At 37.6% G+C, this 15,527-nt stretch overlaps 2 protein-coding genes across 2 annotated transcripts in view; both read right to left on the bottom strand.

Moving 5' to 3' along the window:
• The window catches only part of LOC139728249 (protein disulfide-isomerase TMX3-like), a 34,446-nt gene that overhangs the window by 8,371 nt on the left and 10,548 nt on the right, over nt 1–15,527 (bottom strand). The window contains exons 5-8 of the mRNA XM_071639210.1: nt 14,921–14,966; nt 14,373–14,453; nt 13,188–13,293; nt 11,243–11,387 (exon numbers count right to left, since the gene is read on the bottom strand). Of these exons, the coding sequence (XP_071495311.1) occupies nt 11,243–11,387; nt 13,188–13,293; nt 14,373–14,453; nt 14,921–14,966 (378 nt within the window). The remainder of the gene's footprint in view (nt 1–11,242; nt 11,388–13,187; nt 13,294–14,372; nt 14,454–14,920; nt 14,967–15,527) is intronic.
• On the bottom strand, nt 1,617–9,532 carry LOC139728248 (uncharacterized). Its single transcript, XM_071639209.1, has 4 exons — nt 6,543–9,532; nt 5,628–5,777; nt 4,752–4,967; nt 1,617–3,847 (listed from the first exon to the last, which is right to left on the bottom strand). Exons 1-4 carry the CDS (start codon nt 9,112–9,114, stop codon nt 3,540–3,542), a joined length of 3,246 nt encoding a protein of 1,081 aa, XP_071495310.1. The 5' UTR covers nt 9,115–9,532; the 3' UTR covers nt 1,617–3,539.

Genomic DNA, 15,527 nt, shown 5'->3' with positions numbered 1-15,527 from the left:
TGCATTCTCTCAATCCTTTATATGAAGGTGGACTTGTCCTTCGAGGCATATGAACGTTATCATATATGGGTCATTCCATGAAGTTGGGTACACAAAGTGTGACATGAGGCTCAAAATTTCAAAACTAATGCAGAGCTTAGTTATTGTCATCTCAAGAAACATAGATACATGGAGTATATCAAACAAACTATTAGAAGTTTGAATCTTGCAGCGTAGCCACTACACATCATCACACATTCAAGATAACGCCCACTTGTTTCACATGTAACAGGGACACCAACCTTCCAATTTGATCTGAAGAAAATCTGCTTTTTCTCTTAGTTTGCCACAAGATATTTATAAATCAAGAAATATTTGGAAAGTATGTTGTGACTCTTTCCACACCAGCAACAGCAAAAAATACCAATCGAAAGTTAAAAATTTTAAAAATCCTACAACATTTTCTTATTAGAAAGGTCTGCAGACAGTTTTAGGGGTCAATTTTGAAATTCAATCTTAATGTAAATATATCTTTGAAATGCTGCACAACTAATACTGGAAACAGGGTGAAGTATAAGAGGACATGCTAATGCCTAAATAGGATCAGAAAGTGAAAAGGTTAACAAATACAAAAAGACTCTATTTTCCCAAAACCTTGTTTGAGGTTTCACATGTAACGATTACACAAAGATTCCGGTGTCCTGTTACATGTGAAACACTGAAACATAGTCCTTTTTGTTAATATTCTTTGAAATGAAGCATGAATAATTCAGGAAATATGGTGAGCCATAGGGGGACATGCTAATGTTTATAAGATCAGAAAATAAATATGCAAAATGACATACAAAAATGACTACTTTGCCCAAAACTTCATTTACGGTTTCACATGTAACAATTACACAGATTTTCTGGTGTCCTGTTACATGTGAAACACTAAAATAGTGTCCTATTTGTTAATATTCTTTTAAATGTAGCATGAATAATAAAGGAAATAGAGTGAAGCATAAGAGGACAGGTTGATGTTTAAATAAGATCGGAGAGTAAAGATGCGGACATACAGAAAATGACTATTTGCCCAAACTTCATTTTAAGGTTTCACAGGTAACAATTACACAGAGATTATGGTGTCCTGTTACATGTGAAACAATAAATTTGTCTCTCGATTTATAAGACTTTCAACATTTTTAAATTTCAAGTAATGACTGAGAATAATTATATAAAGATATATATAAGAATTTTATTCTTATAATTATAATGTATTTGTCCCAAAGTTTATTTGGTGGTTTCACATGTAACAAAGACACCAAGATACCGGTGTCCCGTTACATGTGAAACACTAAAATAGTGTCCTATTTGTTAATATTCTTTTAAATGTAGCATGATGAATAATAAAGGAAATAGAGTGAAGCATAAGAGGACAGGTTAATGTTTAAATAAGATCGGAGAGTAAAGATGCGGACACATATACAAAATGACTATTTGCCCAAACTTCATTTTAAGGTTTCACATGTAACAATTACACAAAGATTCTGGTGTCCTGTTACATGTGAAACAATAAATTTGTCTTTCGATTTATCAGACTTTCAACATTTTTAAATTTCAAGTAATGACTGAGAATAATTATATAAAGATATATATAAGAATTTTATTCTCATAATCATAATGTATTTGTCCCAAAGTTTATTTGGTGGTTTCACATGTAACAAAGACACCAAGATACCGGCGTCCTGTTACACGTGAAACATCAAATTGCTAGTTTTACTCAAATAATGCATGTATCTCATTATTTTTGTTTGATTTTCTTCAAGAACAGCTTTTAATTGAACAAAAATAAGCAATCACATGGATAATTTTAATTAATTACAATCGTTTACCCTTCTTTGAAAGATTATCTTTCCTCCTACACAATGTACAGATTACAGAAAACTTGATGCATGTAGTCTGGGTAGGCTCAAATTTAATGTGCATGCCTATCACAATGACATATTGAACGACAGAATTATAATTTTATTCATTAATTCAAAATGAAATTCCCAATATCTTCAGATTTTGTTACAACTCATATTCACATTTTCTTGCATGTTACCTTACTAATATTTTTGGCACTCCAGTTCTTGTATTGGTTTATCAATGCGTTTTCAAGTTACAGTGACTTTTATATTTACATCCATATTCTTGCATGTACATTATATTGATACTATTTTATTACAATACTTTTAATTTTAGTCACATAGTGCCTGCATTTTGCTTTTGTTCAAGTTTTGAAGTTATTACAGGAATTCTAACTTTGAATTTCTTTGCCATCACCGTTGTGATGAACACTACATTTTTTAATACAGGGGAATCTTGTTATAAAGAACAGTAGAACACTGATCTGACGAACTCCACTACTACAATGTAATCTTTCTTGTCCCACTTCTTTGTATTCTTTTGTGTTACTAGTAGAACATATTTACAATATAACACACTAATTTATATGGTCTTAAGGACCTCACTATAATGAAGTTCCCTATACTCATAATACTTATGTATAATAGCCCTGATACTATCAAGGATTCAATACAGCAATCTAACTTTGATGGTCCCAAGAAATTTAAGAATCTTGTTCTCGGTTCCCCTGTATTGTTAACTTGTGTCATTCTATTTAGTATTAAAGTAATGTCACATAAAAACTTGATTTCTGATTAGCATACAAATATCAATTCTATTAAATGAATTAAAAATTAAGTTCCTAAACCATGAATTATAACAATATCTTGTTGATTTAAGATTTTCCTGTTTCTCATGAGTTGTCAACAGTTTTTTATATGAGCATGTGTGTTTGTTTTTCAATCAATGTTTTGATTCAGAATTCAAACTTCATTTTTCACATGAAAAATTCCAAATAACCCATACTTTCATTTGCATTTTGTTCTAGTTGAGGCCACATGCTACTAGCTCCTCAGCTGATGACTGCAGCGCAGTCCTGCACGTCTACACTAGTGCTGTAGTAAAAAGGTTAACAAAGCAGTAACCAAACCGTCTTTGGTCAAAATGGTTTGGGTTTGGATAACTGTTTTGATTCTCATTATGTTCTGAAAATATTATTACAAATAGAATTACGAGTAAAATTATCACTATAAATATTACCTGCAAAATAATGAAGGAATATGTACAACCTGTATAAAAATTTGTACATTATATGACCGAAACACAACCATATTTTTGAAGTAGGTTAACTGGGTTTTAAAATAACCGAATACTACAGCACTAAGACTCTACACTGAATGATGTGCAGGAGATCCTGGCCAGTAGTGCCTCATAACATAAAAGGATCGAAACAGCTTCGGCATTTGCTAATTTTAATATCTTTCATGGGAAGAATGAAAAAAGGCAAACATACAATGGAATGAGATACGGAAGGTGAATTTTCACCATTAAACATTGTATTTTATTCCTTACATATACTCTTCCAATAAAACATTTTAGAAAATTTGAAGAATGCCAAAGCTGTCCTGAGGCTGTTTTAATTCACATATACATGTTCCTGTTCTAAAATGCAGCATCCTGTCCTACTAATCCTATTCTTCAAGATTGATGAATGTGTCGATTCTAGTTGCCAGTGAACGAAAAGTGTTTTCTTCAAATCCAAGATGTCTTGAGGACACAGGAATTGGTGGAGAGGGGAAGATGGCAAAGATCCCAGTTCTCCGAATCCAGTCTTGCTCCGGTTTGTCTGGCCAAGAGTACTTGTTATCACCCTTATTGAGTAAGAAGTTGATATGTGCATCTTCTCCTTTCAGCTCCAGGACTTCTCCGACCCACCACGTCTTACCATATACAACGGCAACAAAATCCCCAGTTTGAAGGTCCTGAGTTTGGCGATAAGCTGTATATATGAATAAAGATAAAATATCTAAAATTATAAAGTAACAATGCTTTTGCAAAATAGAAGAAAACTGTCACCAATAGACAATTCTCAGATAACCAGTACTGCACGTAACATAATCAGTAAAAGGATCTCCAGTGATCTTTAATATGAAAGAAGACATACATCCTCCTGCATTCAGACATAGTTATTCTGAAAGAGAATTTTGATCCACAGAAAAACTCATTTGAACAGAATTGAACTGGTATGTCTCTCCATAAATCTTGTAACAGCCTCCCTAAATATGCATAAAGTGGAGGTGTGATTAACTTGTTGGGAAAAAAATATCCCTTCACATGTACATAATATATTGCATGTGCAATTGGGTATATTAACTTTAAACATAAATAACACAGACATTTTGGGACTAGAATTGGGTGCAGGTGAGCATGTGTCCCACGTGTGTGTTCATGCTGACTCCATGCTGTAAGTGCACGTGGATACATACGCATTGCAGTGGGTGAGGTCACTGAGGTGTTTAAGTGCACATCAGTATTTTGGTGTGGGTGGACTTAAGCGTTAAAAATGGGGACATTTGCAGGTGTGTGTTCATTTGTGAGGTATGTATAAATGTGTGTGTGTGCGCATGTGTTTGGGTTCATGCTGGTGGGGTTCCAATCCATGTGCGCTATGATTGTTAAAACCTAAATTGCCAAGAACATCAATACATGTGCAGGGACCAATTTCAATGATTAGAACAAGTAAAATCTTAAGTACATTTGTTAACATTATACCACTTGCCATTTTTTTCCTTTGTATATCAGAAAATTTGAAATGATTTCTATGCTTCAGTGCATGATAGTAAATTATTTGAATCTTGAATTGAACTTTGAAAGTTGAGATGTAAAAAATAATTTTTACAAACCTGTAACATGAACCCGAGTGCCAGCAGTAGATGGCGAGTGAGAAGTAGGGAGTTCCATGTGAAGCTGTGTGTCACACGTTGACGAGTGAGAGGTTTGGTCTTCAACATGAAGCTCAGTACCAGTAGACAGCAAGTTAGAAGTTGGGACTTCAACGGGAAGCTGTCTGTCAGACGTAGAAGGCGGGTGGGAAGTTGGAACACCTATGACCACGTTATCTGTGAAAGTTGAAGATTATACATAAAAAAGACCTTAATGGTAGACAATGACTTTTGCATGAAATTTGTCAGAATTAGTGGGAACACTACAGTATTCAAGCAGACAATATTGTGAAACCTCTGTGCAACTTTATTTATGGAGTTAAGTTGAAAACTATGATTCAAATTATTTTGGTATATTTATTATAAGGCCTTACATTTATTCTAGACTTAGTCTACCTTTTACAGACCTGTTTGATCGATTGATCATGTTCATGGTATATTTTATCACTAAAAATACAGCAAAAAGAAATAAGTGAATTCTTTACTATGACATTCGTATACCTACTGACATTATTATTTGGATTTTAAGTATTATATTACAGTCCCCGAACGATAAATGCACTGTTGTTGCTTGAATGCCGACTACACTACAACTGTTATCTTTTGAATTCTACACAACTTTTGATTTCGAAATTTCACAGATATTGCCCAAATACTAATATCTTTGGTTTCAAACAATGATTGGGGCATTTTGTGGGCTCTGCAAAAGGCATTGGCTACCTTAAATGTTTCATCCGAGGGACAAATAAACTGTTTTTCATATCGCCAAAATTAACTCCCTAATATAAAAAAGGGTTGAAGAAAACATAAACAGCGATATTACTGATTTGTACAAACCGGTAACATGCAGTTGTTTCACAGGTGAAGAGGAAGGGGAGGATTCGCTTTCCCAGTAATCATCTGCATCAGTCATGGAAGACGGGCCGTCAGCATCCAAGTCATCATCTGCAACAGTCATGGAAGACGGGTCTTCAGTATCACCTGTATCTGTAAAGAACACCTCACACTTACACAATTTTGCTGTTGTACCACTCTGTAACGAACAAAAACATTGGTCTATCCAAAGAAAAATATGTACAGATAGTGCGCACATATTTAACTCTGTAGTATAGAACAACATTTGGTCATCGTGGCAGCGTATGGCAAGACAATGGTGTAATGTGCAGCAGCAATTCATGAGTTATAAGTTTAAGAACATCTTTCAAAAACCCTGGACTTACAGAAATATATGTTAAAGGCATTGGTTAACAATGAATCCAGTTGAAAAAAATCTGAGCTACATGGTCCCACGTGCTACTAGTAAATCTGATATAGTGTAGAAATGAAGCCCTGCAAAAATTGCTGTGAAAATGATAATTTAAATACTACTGCAAAAATGTAAATTTGCAATGACTGTTTTACGATGCTCAAATTTCCCCATTGGCTATAGTGTTGAATAAACTGTTACTGAAATGGTTCATTCTTTATTCATAGAAATCTGGATAGTGAAGGCAGGATTTTCAAAACTTTTATATTCTTGGCCGTTTATTCATCCACTTGAACATTGTTACACTGCTTAGACATCGCAGTTGTACAATTTTTTAAATCGACCCACAATATTAACCACTGACTTTAAAACAACCAATGAATAAGATGGGTCTGTTTGAAAACTTTCTGCTTGGATCACAAATAACTAGCATTAGTCAATAATACTAAATGAATATATATATTGGCAACCTTCTAGGTAAATATTAAGGTTAATTTAGTTCTTACCATGAGATGTCTCAATCGTAGCAGCAAACAGCTTTTCACTTTTCCAGTCATCTACAGTCCCTCTGCTGTCACACTGCTGATTCCCGAGAACACAGCCTTTACAGAAACAAGACAGGTTCCTTGTCCACAGCCGTCCACTGCTTTCACCCTTTACACAGTGCAGTTGCCTGGTGCCCTTGATGGTCTGGACGTCCTTGTGATCTCTGTTGTGATTCATTTCCTCTACGAAGAACACTTTCCGTTGAAAGTGGAGACATTCGGCTTGGCTTGGTTGTATTGTCAATTCATCTTGGCAGAACTCATATACATCTTTTGCATTGTTCATTACTTTACGCCCAGAACTAATAGCTAATGAAGCTTGTCGTTTCACAACAGCCGTTTCCCCATCGCTCGGACCTTTCCCATGTCTGGCACCAAAATAGTGATGCTCTACTGGAACTTGGTAATGTTGCTGTGCAAGAGCAATGTCCTTGAATGGTCCTCTACTTTTGTATTGGGCTGCACATTGATCTGTAAATCTGATGATCTTGTCAATTTCCATGTTTTGCCGGAGATGCTGTACTGCCTGTGACATGAACTGGTGCACTGCATGATACGTATGTCGATTATCGCCTGTTATGAAGACGAGTGACTCCTGCATTGTCTCATCACATGTTGGACATCTGTGATAGCAAACAATAGGGTGGATTGTGACGTTTGTGTGATACCAATGTGCGCTTTGTATTTCGTCTTGGTACTTGCATACAAAGTTCTCTGCAAAGTCCAAGACCATGACGACCCAGTTGTTTGGCATGTCCTTGGTAAGTGTAGCAAACTGCTGAGATTGCCAAGACGCACTATGCAGATGCTTACTGATAGTGACCGTCTCCCCTTCAAGTTCCTCCAGACATTGAGATACTGTCCCGTCGTTGGTGACAATCTGTTGCTTGGTGATCGTCTTCCCATTCTCGTCCACTCTGACCCGAATCCATTTCTTCCATGTCATATGCTTAGGGCCGTGTTTTTCCACCAGCGGTCTCAGGTAAGATCTCAACAATTTGGGACCACATTCTTTGCATTTCCTCTCGGAGCAATGTCGCATGTACGTCTTCGCTCCTTCAGACTTGGGACACATTGTGACGCGATTCACTGAGTGAACGCCATCAAAGAAGGACTTCATTCCGTAACTGTGTGCTAAATTATTAATTGCTGTTGCCTTCAACTCAATATTTGTGCAGTATTCGCACAAACATGCCCTGAATTTGATTGATCCTTGGAGCTTTACATGATGTGGCCGGAGGCTGTAGAATGTTTTTGCACCTACTTTCATGTCTGGATTCTGTGATTTGAACTTCAAGAACAAAGCCGCCACTGACTGTTGAAGATATCGAATATTTTTCATGGTCTTCATGGATACCATTTTCTTATCAGGCAGGTCGATGGCTGATTCTTCGTAGAACGAGATGACTGCGCTTGCTACCTCTGGGGACAGCTTTCTCTTGTCGTGCATTTGCTTCTTCTTGCTTGCCGAGGAGATGATCTTGCGGCCCATCTGCAAGAGAGCCGATCCTTTTTTCTGAAGTCGGTACTTGCTCAAGATCTTTAGTGATGCAGCAATATTCCTTCTTTTTTCTAGGTCTTTCTTCTTCTTGCTCCTCTTTAGTCTGCCCATTTCCTCACTAATGCTTGATGTCAGGAGATTTTGGACTTCATGATGGGCATCCTCAAGGCCAGTGTGCATTCCTCTCTTCTTCAGTGCTGCACGCTTTTTTGGAGAGGACTTCTGAAATAGATCTATCATCGTAGAAACACACTTTTCTCGGTCTTGTGGCATAACTGCCCTTACTCTCTCCAAACTTTTTCTTCTAGCCGAAGAACTTCTCACGTCACATCCTGCAGATGAGAGTTTCTTGCGAGTGACTTCCAACTCCGCATGTTTCTGATCGAATGCCTCTGCAATTTCTTTCAAACGTTCCTCTTCTTTCTTTAGCTCTGCTTCTCGAGCCTTGAGCTTCTGCGATTCAATCCACATAAGCTTTTCTTTTTCTTTTTTCTGCTTGTATTTCTCTCGTCGCATTGCGTTGTATTGCTCATGTTCTTCTTTTGACATTGCTGCTCGTCTCTCTCGCTTCTTTCTTGCCTGTGCTTGTAATTTTTCTTTTTGCCTTTTGTCTTGAGCTCTGGTGCTAGGTGTTTGTTTCATTTTGTTTGATTGAAGCCGTAGTTGCTCCTCCTTTTTCTTTGCTCTCATTTTCCTCATTCGCAGAGCTGCAGTCGCATTACACCGCTTCTTTTGTTCTAGAAACTTTTCAGACTTTTCCTTCTCTTCAGTGGAGATATTTCTCTTCTTTAAGGTGGACTCCGCTAGGGACATTTCGATCCTCTGTAACTTGTTATATTCCGCAGCTTTTTTCAACAATTTTGTGTATTCTTGTGGGTTGTTGGCCTTCAACTTATGTCGCCACTTTGTTGTTCGGGAAGCAGCTTCATTACTGTTTACTAACTTTACTGTTGACTGTTTTTTTGAGGGCTTCCGGGCCTCCGAATCAATACTACATCGCAACCGAAGATGGAAAGGCTTTTTCTTAGCCATGTCTATCGGTGTTTAACCAGCCTGAACTTGAAGTAATCATAAGTTGGAAGGAGGGGGGGGGGGGCTGTAGGGGGGAAAAGACAACATTAAAATTAAAATAAAATTAAAACTGAAATGTAGTTCAAATATGATTTGCAGATTACAATATATATTCTGGCAACCTTCTAGGTAAATATGAACACTACATTTTTTAATACAGGGGAATCTTGTTATAAAGAACAGTAGAACACTGATCTTTATATCGAGTTTCCACTGTACCTCAAATTTATATTGGGTTGTATATTAATGGCATTATTTGAATTGTATTTTGAAGGGTGCCCTCTGCGATTAAATGGTCATTTTTAAACTTAGAAACACTAGCGAAGTAAACTTCATGTGCAAATTTTGCCGTTTGTAAGATAGACAGAGACTAGTGTCATATTAGTAGTAACTTGAATGGTTGAGGGCCCCTAGTTTCGGTAAACTAGCGATTGTCAGCCTCCTTAGTGAAATATTTTATTTTCTAAATGACCTAAAATTTAGCTCAGAATGTGCTATAAATCCTGCATATTGACATCGTGTTGTCACACTCTCGATGAGGTCATCCCATACGGAAATATCGTCGAGAATAGCGTGCGACGTTCTTCTGCATGCGCCTGTCCTTGTGGAACCTTGTTCTCAGCAAACTATCTCACCAATAAATTACGTTTGGTTTATGTGGTGATAACTCAATAAGGAAGTCTTATACTACAGCAAGAGGTCATACCAAGCCCCAAGGAGGTACTAGGCAAGCGTAGTACCTCCTTGGTCATACTAGTCTAGACTCGATACTACTAAAGGGCGCTGATGTCGTCGTTTACCACCAGACTTCCATGTGTAATCAACTACATGTATTTACTTACATAAAAAGACACGAGTGGGACTAAAGATGCAATATCATTACGAATTACTTTACTCGCGCCGATTGTGGTTTTTTTTTTAATGAAATATTCTTCGAGGCTCTGCCCACACAATTTCGTTAACTGTGGGTATAATCTACGAAATATCGATCATAAAGTGTAATATAAGTACGATACGATCATGTCAGAACATGAGAAAGATAGCTAGCCTACCTTGTCAAAAGCGACACGTCGTTTCCATCGTAACAGCTGCCCACGAAACACAAAAGCGGCTTGAGCTGTTCTAACCGGTCGTCTGCAAGCCGATCGCACTCGTCACATTCAAGTCGCATCATCCGGAAACCCGGGCAATGTGTCGTCAACTCGTGAGCGTACGTCATTTGCCGAATGGATCGTGGAGAATTGTTCCCATCGTAACTTTTTCCACGGACACGAAGAAAATATACAAGCACCTTATTCCTCCGTATTTTCCAAAAGCAGTCAAACGCGATTGTTTCTTTTCACAGTTTTAAAGATCCATTGACAACAAACATATATAAGACATTTCTTGCCATGTTTCTCTCGTATTTCTGCAGTTTTCCACTCGCAAATATTTAATCCTCATTACCATTTCGCGGACACGAAATGTTACGATAGTAACATGATCTCATAAGAGGTAATTTTCCAAGAAAAACCTCTTCATTGGGGAATTGTCTATTAGTGCCGACTATGAGAGTTAATAATGTGAATAAATACACAACTCATTTTTCTTTACTGTAAATTGTATTTATTTAATATTCAAACAACACAAACAATGTTTTGATGTCACAAAAGAAACACAAAAATTACAAAAAAATAACATTTTTAATCATCAAAAAACGGGATTTTCATAAAGTCTCAACTATGCCCTTTTGATAATATATTCTATCACTCCTCATTAATCAGACAATGTGGATATTAGATTAAAATAACTTTTGTTGGGACCTCTGAAAACAGATACATAACATGATGAACAGTACTGCCCATTGTGTACCCAACTTCATGGAATGACCCTTATACATACATTAACATATAGCCTGATTTTATCCTACATTCTTACGCCTTTAAAAGCTTGACTAATAGGAATGAGACAACTCATATTCCTGGGGTTGCAATACTGGTATATCATGACAACCCTGCCCCTAACACCATCAATGAGTGAGTGTCAGGAGGGGTCATGATGTTATATGATGACTAAGCACCCATCAAGACAGAGAAGAGGGTAGGCTTACCCGAATACTGGTAAAATTTATCATCTTTGAAGACAAGGAGAGCCGGTGTTTCCTCAGGCCTGAGCTTGTCGGGCAATACGTTGGGCTGTATGTGGTAGTAAAATGCATCTAGGATCCTTTTGTCGGCTACTTCTGAAAAAGTTTTCTTCAGAAAGATAGGAAAAAAAAAACACAACATAATAGTATTTCTCAATTATATTACTGCTGTCATAAAATGCATCAGACAGGGGTTTATGCACCAGACAGAGGGTTATAGAAAACATGACAGAAAGGAGAATTACATTTAATGAATGAGTGAACTTACAAAAACTATATATCCAATTGTCATTATCTGTTCTTTTTCATCTTAAAAGTTTAATGACCATGTGACGCCACTACTTTGCATTAAAAATGTGATTTCCTGAAACAAAATGTGACCTATAATATCTCAAATCAAATCTCTCAACTGTGTTTCCCTGGCATCAAAAAAAGAAGAAGACAAAGATATTTCAGATGTGAAGAGAGAGACATTTATCTTGCAAATGGTCAATTATTTATGCATATTATTCTTTCACGTCTAGCCGCCCTCCCACCCCCCCCCCACTATATGCATTTATAACATGATGGACTGAATCTCCAATTCTCGCTATTGCCAATGACGTAAAAAGTACGCGGATGTTGATTTAAGCGTCATTTACGGTGCATTATGGGATAGTCCGGTAGCAAAGTCACTTCCGTTCGTACGCGCGTGATACCTGACTAATGTTATTTACACACACAACCGACTGTATTCTACGTGTACTTCCGGTTTTCTCGACTTGAATTACAGCTTTAATATGATTTGAAATTTCTCCATTCTTAAGAAATTGCTGTTAATACGACTATTGGTTGTTGCTGCGAAGCTGCCATGTGTTGTTCGCACGACAATAAATGAAAAAAATCTGCAGAAATAGGACCCTTACTGGCATGCGAGACGTGACGTGGCTGCGTGGGTGAAGTTTGCGGGTGACTCCACAGCGCAGTACGTGCACGCGCGACTTACTAGTAGTGGTACTAGTAGTAGCACTAGGTAGTAGGCCTATTGCCTACGTACTACGCACGGTATACATTGTACATACTTACTTGGAAGAAGTTGCTTCGGAGACAGGATAAGTGCGAGATCACTGTTCGTTCCCGATTGTGTTCGCGACATTTCGACAGAGAACAAATTTTAAAAAAAAGATGGGCATTCCATGACGATATACTGTATATCCAGGTGGGTAAATATTTTCCAGCATATTTTCAGCGTATGTAGAGATGACTGATCTGTGATGTGCACATCGATCGCCGCATGATCAAGCAGTACGCTGTACCGGTACCGGTACCGGTATGTGTTACCTTTATGCGCTGCGTGCAGTGGTGCATGCTAATGCAACGCCGGCCGCCGGCGGGGACTACAGTGTACGAGTATGACAGGCCTGGCCACTCGCTGGCTCCTTCGGTTACAGGGGCCTACTGTACTAGTATCCGTGGTCGGCGCTGCGCTATAGGTAAGGTACACGTACGCGCACGCTAGCGTTGTGCAAATTATGCTCCGCGCCGGAAGTGCCCTTGCTACCAAGTGCACTACATCTTGACAAAAAAGCCACATCCGGGTACTTTTTACGTCATTGGCGATAGCGAGAATTGAGAGCTTTGCAAAGAAGCAATAGAGTCATTCAACTGTCTTGAGCAGACACCATTCATTTTACAGTTTCTCTCGCCTCACTCCACCTTACCTGCTGGCCTTTGTTTCACACAATGACTAGAAACATTCAATGACTTTTCTGAACAAATGTGATAATCTCACAAAGTAATTACATATTTTATGTCAACCAGTGTGTCCTTTATGCATAAAAATATCACAAATCTCTCCCCCCCCCCCAAACACACACATTCCCAGCTTTGCTTTATACAATTTTTCAGTGAGCTTCATAAGCATACTTACAGCAAATTCGCTGGACATATCTTCAGCAATGAATGCAAAGAAGACATCCTTTTTGGCCCGAAACTGTTCCAAACTGCTGGCACTTGTTAGCTGTTTTACTGCTGGTCTGTGGGAGGAAGTCAAAATACAGTGGGCTCACATCAACAAATGCATGTAACATGTATAACATTTGCACATAATAATTATGCTCACTAATGGTGCATAAGGCAAACAATGAAGATGAAACTAAGATGCAATTATGATCATACAGTTTAACATCAGGAATAAAGTATCTGGAAGAAACACTGCTTCTTGAGAAAACTCGCAGTCAAAGTTTCAGTGGATTTCTGTGTATTTCACATTAAAATTGGTGAAAGACATCTCATCGTTTCCACACATATGATATGAACAGACTTCCCTTCTGACTGACAATATCTTCAGCAAGAAGAGCAGCAGAGTCCACCGACTGTTGATCTCATCTACTTAGCCATTTCAATCAGCCAGGTTCCAAAACCTGCTGCTTTTTACTAATTGTCTTTCATTCCATTACAATGCTATTGTTCTTAAGCGACATTAATTTAACATGACATTCAAAGACAGCATGAATAACAATGCAAACAAAAGGTTTATTCTTGACTTTATGATATCATGATATTGTTCCGGCACACAAAAGGAGGGTACTATCTCAGCATTCTGTCTGAGTAAAAAAAATGTAGATACATACAGGTTAGCCTATAATCTAGGCGGATGATGCAGCTATTGTCTTTAATGTTACCCTAAAAGTCTGATGCGGTGGGACTATTGTATTTGCTAAGCGATAGGTCTGATGCGAGTGATGCGGCAAGACCATGAACAGTGGAAGCACCAACCACCCATATCCACTCATCTTGCTTTTGCTGTTTTCTTATACTAGACTATGAATCGGTAGCAATTTTTCGTATGAGACTGCCAATGATTCATAGGCGATAATAAGAAAACAACAACTAAAGCAAGACGAGTGGATATAGGCAGTGGATACGTCGCACACATCCACTGTTTATAGTCTTGCCACATCAGACGTTTAGCATATCCTCTGCCTAGATTATAGGCTATATACAGGTCAATACACTCTGAAAAACTACTTCACTGTTTCCATCTCATTTTGGCTGTCTTCATTCCTCCAAGTTTACGGTCAATTTCATCATGTAGAGTGATTCTTCGACTTACCCTTGAGCTTTGAGTGCAAAATCGATGATATCTTGACTCGTCCTTCCACCATTGTGTGTGAAGACTTTGTCACCTTCAATACTGCGGTGGAAGAAAAATGGACAGTGAGCCTCAAAGTCGTACTGCAGCACGCCCTCACAATAGACTCATGAGAGCTTGTAATGGAGGCTGCTACTTATTGTTCAAATCTACATTCTCACTGGGCCATTGATTTTGATTTTTTGTTGTGATCGCAGCAATATCTTGAGCTTCTTGACTTACGGACATATCTGTAAATGAGCAATGCATAAACCTGAGATATCCTGACCACCATTATTATCTAGATTTCCATTTAACTAGATTGTCATGATATTAGACAATGTGTTCACAATCATATTTTTGAAATGTCCGCTTGCTTTACACATTATAAGTGTTGTACATTACAAACGCACACAAACAAAAATGCCATATGATATTTTATTTTTATGTCAGTTTCTGGTTGCATGAAAATTTCCACTTTTACAGTGTGTAAGAAATGAATCTTTCACCGGTAATCTGAAAATACTTACTATTTGATGGATGGGAAACCTCTGACATCGTAAGCATCCATTACCCCTGTTCGCAAAGAATAGAAAAGAAGTGAAAAATGTTAGTAATTGTTACTTGTGGTCCACACATTAATCTATGGAAATCATGGAAATCAAGGATCCATGGTACTAGTCAAGATGAAATATCTGAAATCATTATGCTTTCTCATGTCGATCAAGTGAGAATTTTCAACTTGCTTCCAATGAATCTTAAGCTAGTTTTAAAAAAAGTTTACTTTAGCAACAAAGTGTTTGCAAAAAAAAAAAAAAATACACAAATACTTTTCGAATATCTCAGACGCCTTATACAAACAAAAATTTGATACAAACATATTTAATGGACATACATTTTCAAAGTGGCATGTCCACAAACTTACAAGAAGAAAAAATCTTAAACTTTAAATGCTCTTCAAATGAGATCCCCCCCCCCCACCCACAGAAAAAAAAACAAATCATGCAGAAATCAGAGGGCCAGATAACCTAGGCAAGAAATTGATAATACATGGTTTTCACATTTTTCTTTTCTACAGTGCGCATCAAAAAAAAAAAAAACGCAACAAGGTGCATTGATTCTTGCAGTGCCTAAACT

This window comes from Diadema antillarum, unplaced genomic scaffold (genome assembly GCF_040938485.1).
Source record: "Diadema antillarum isolate AM-2024a unplaced genomic scaffold, OU_Dant_1.0 seq00000170_RagTag, whole genome shotgun sequence".
Taxonomy (NCBI): Eukaryota; Metazoa; Echinodermata; class Echinoidea; order Diadematoida; family Diadematidae; genus Diadema; species Diadema antillarum.
The sequence above is the reverse complement of the archived record's forward strand: the minus strand, read 5'-3'. Positions and strand labels throughout refer to the sequence as shown.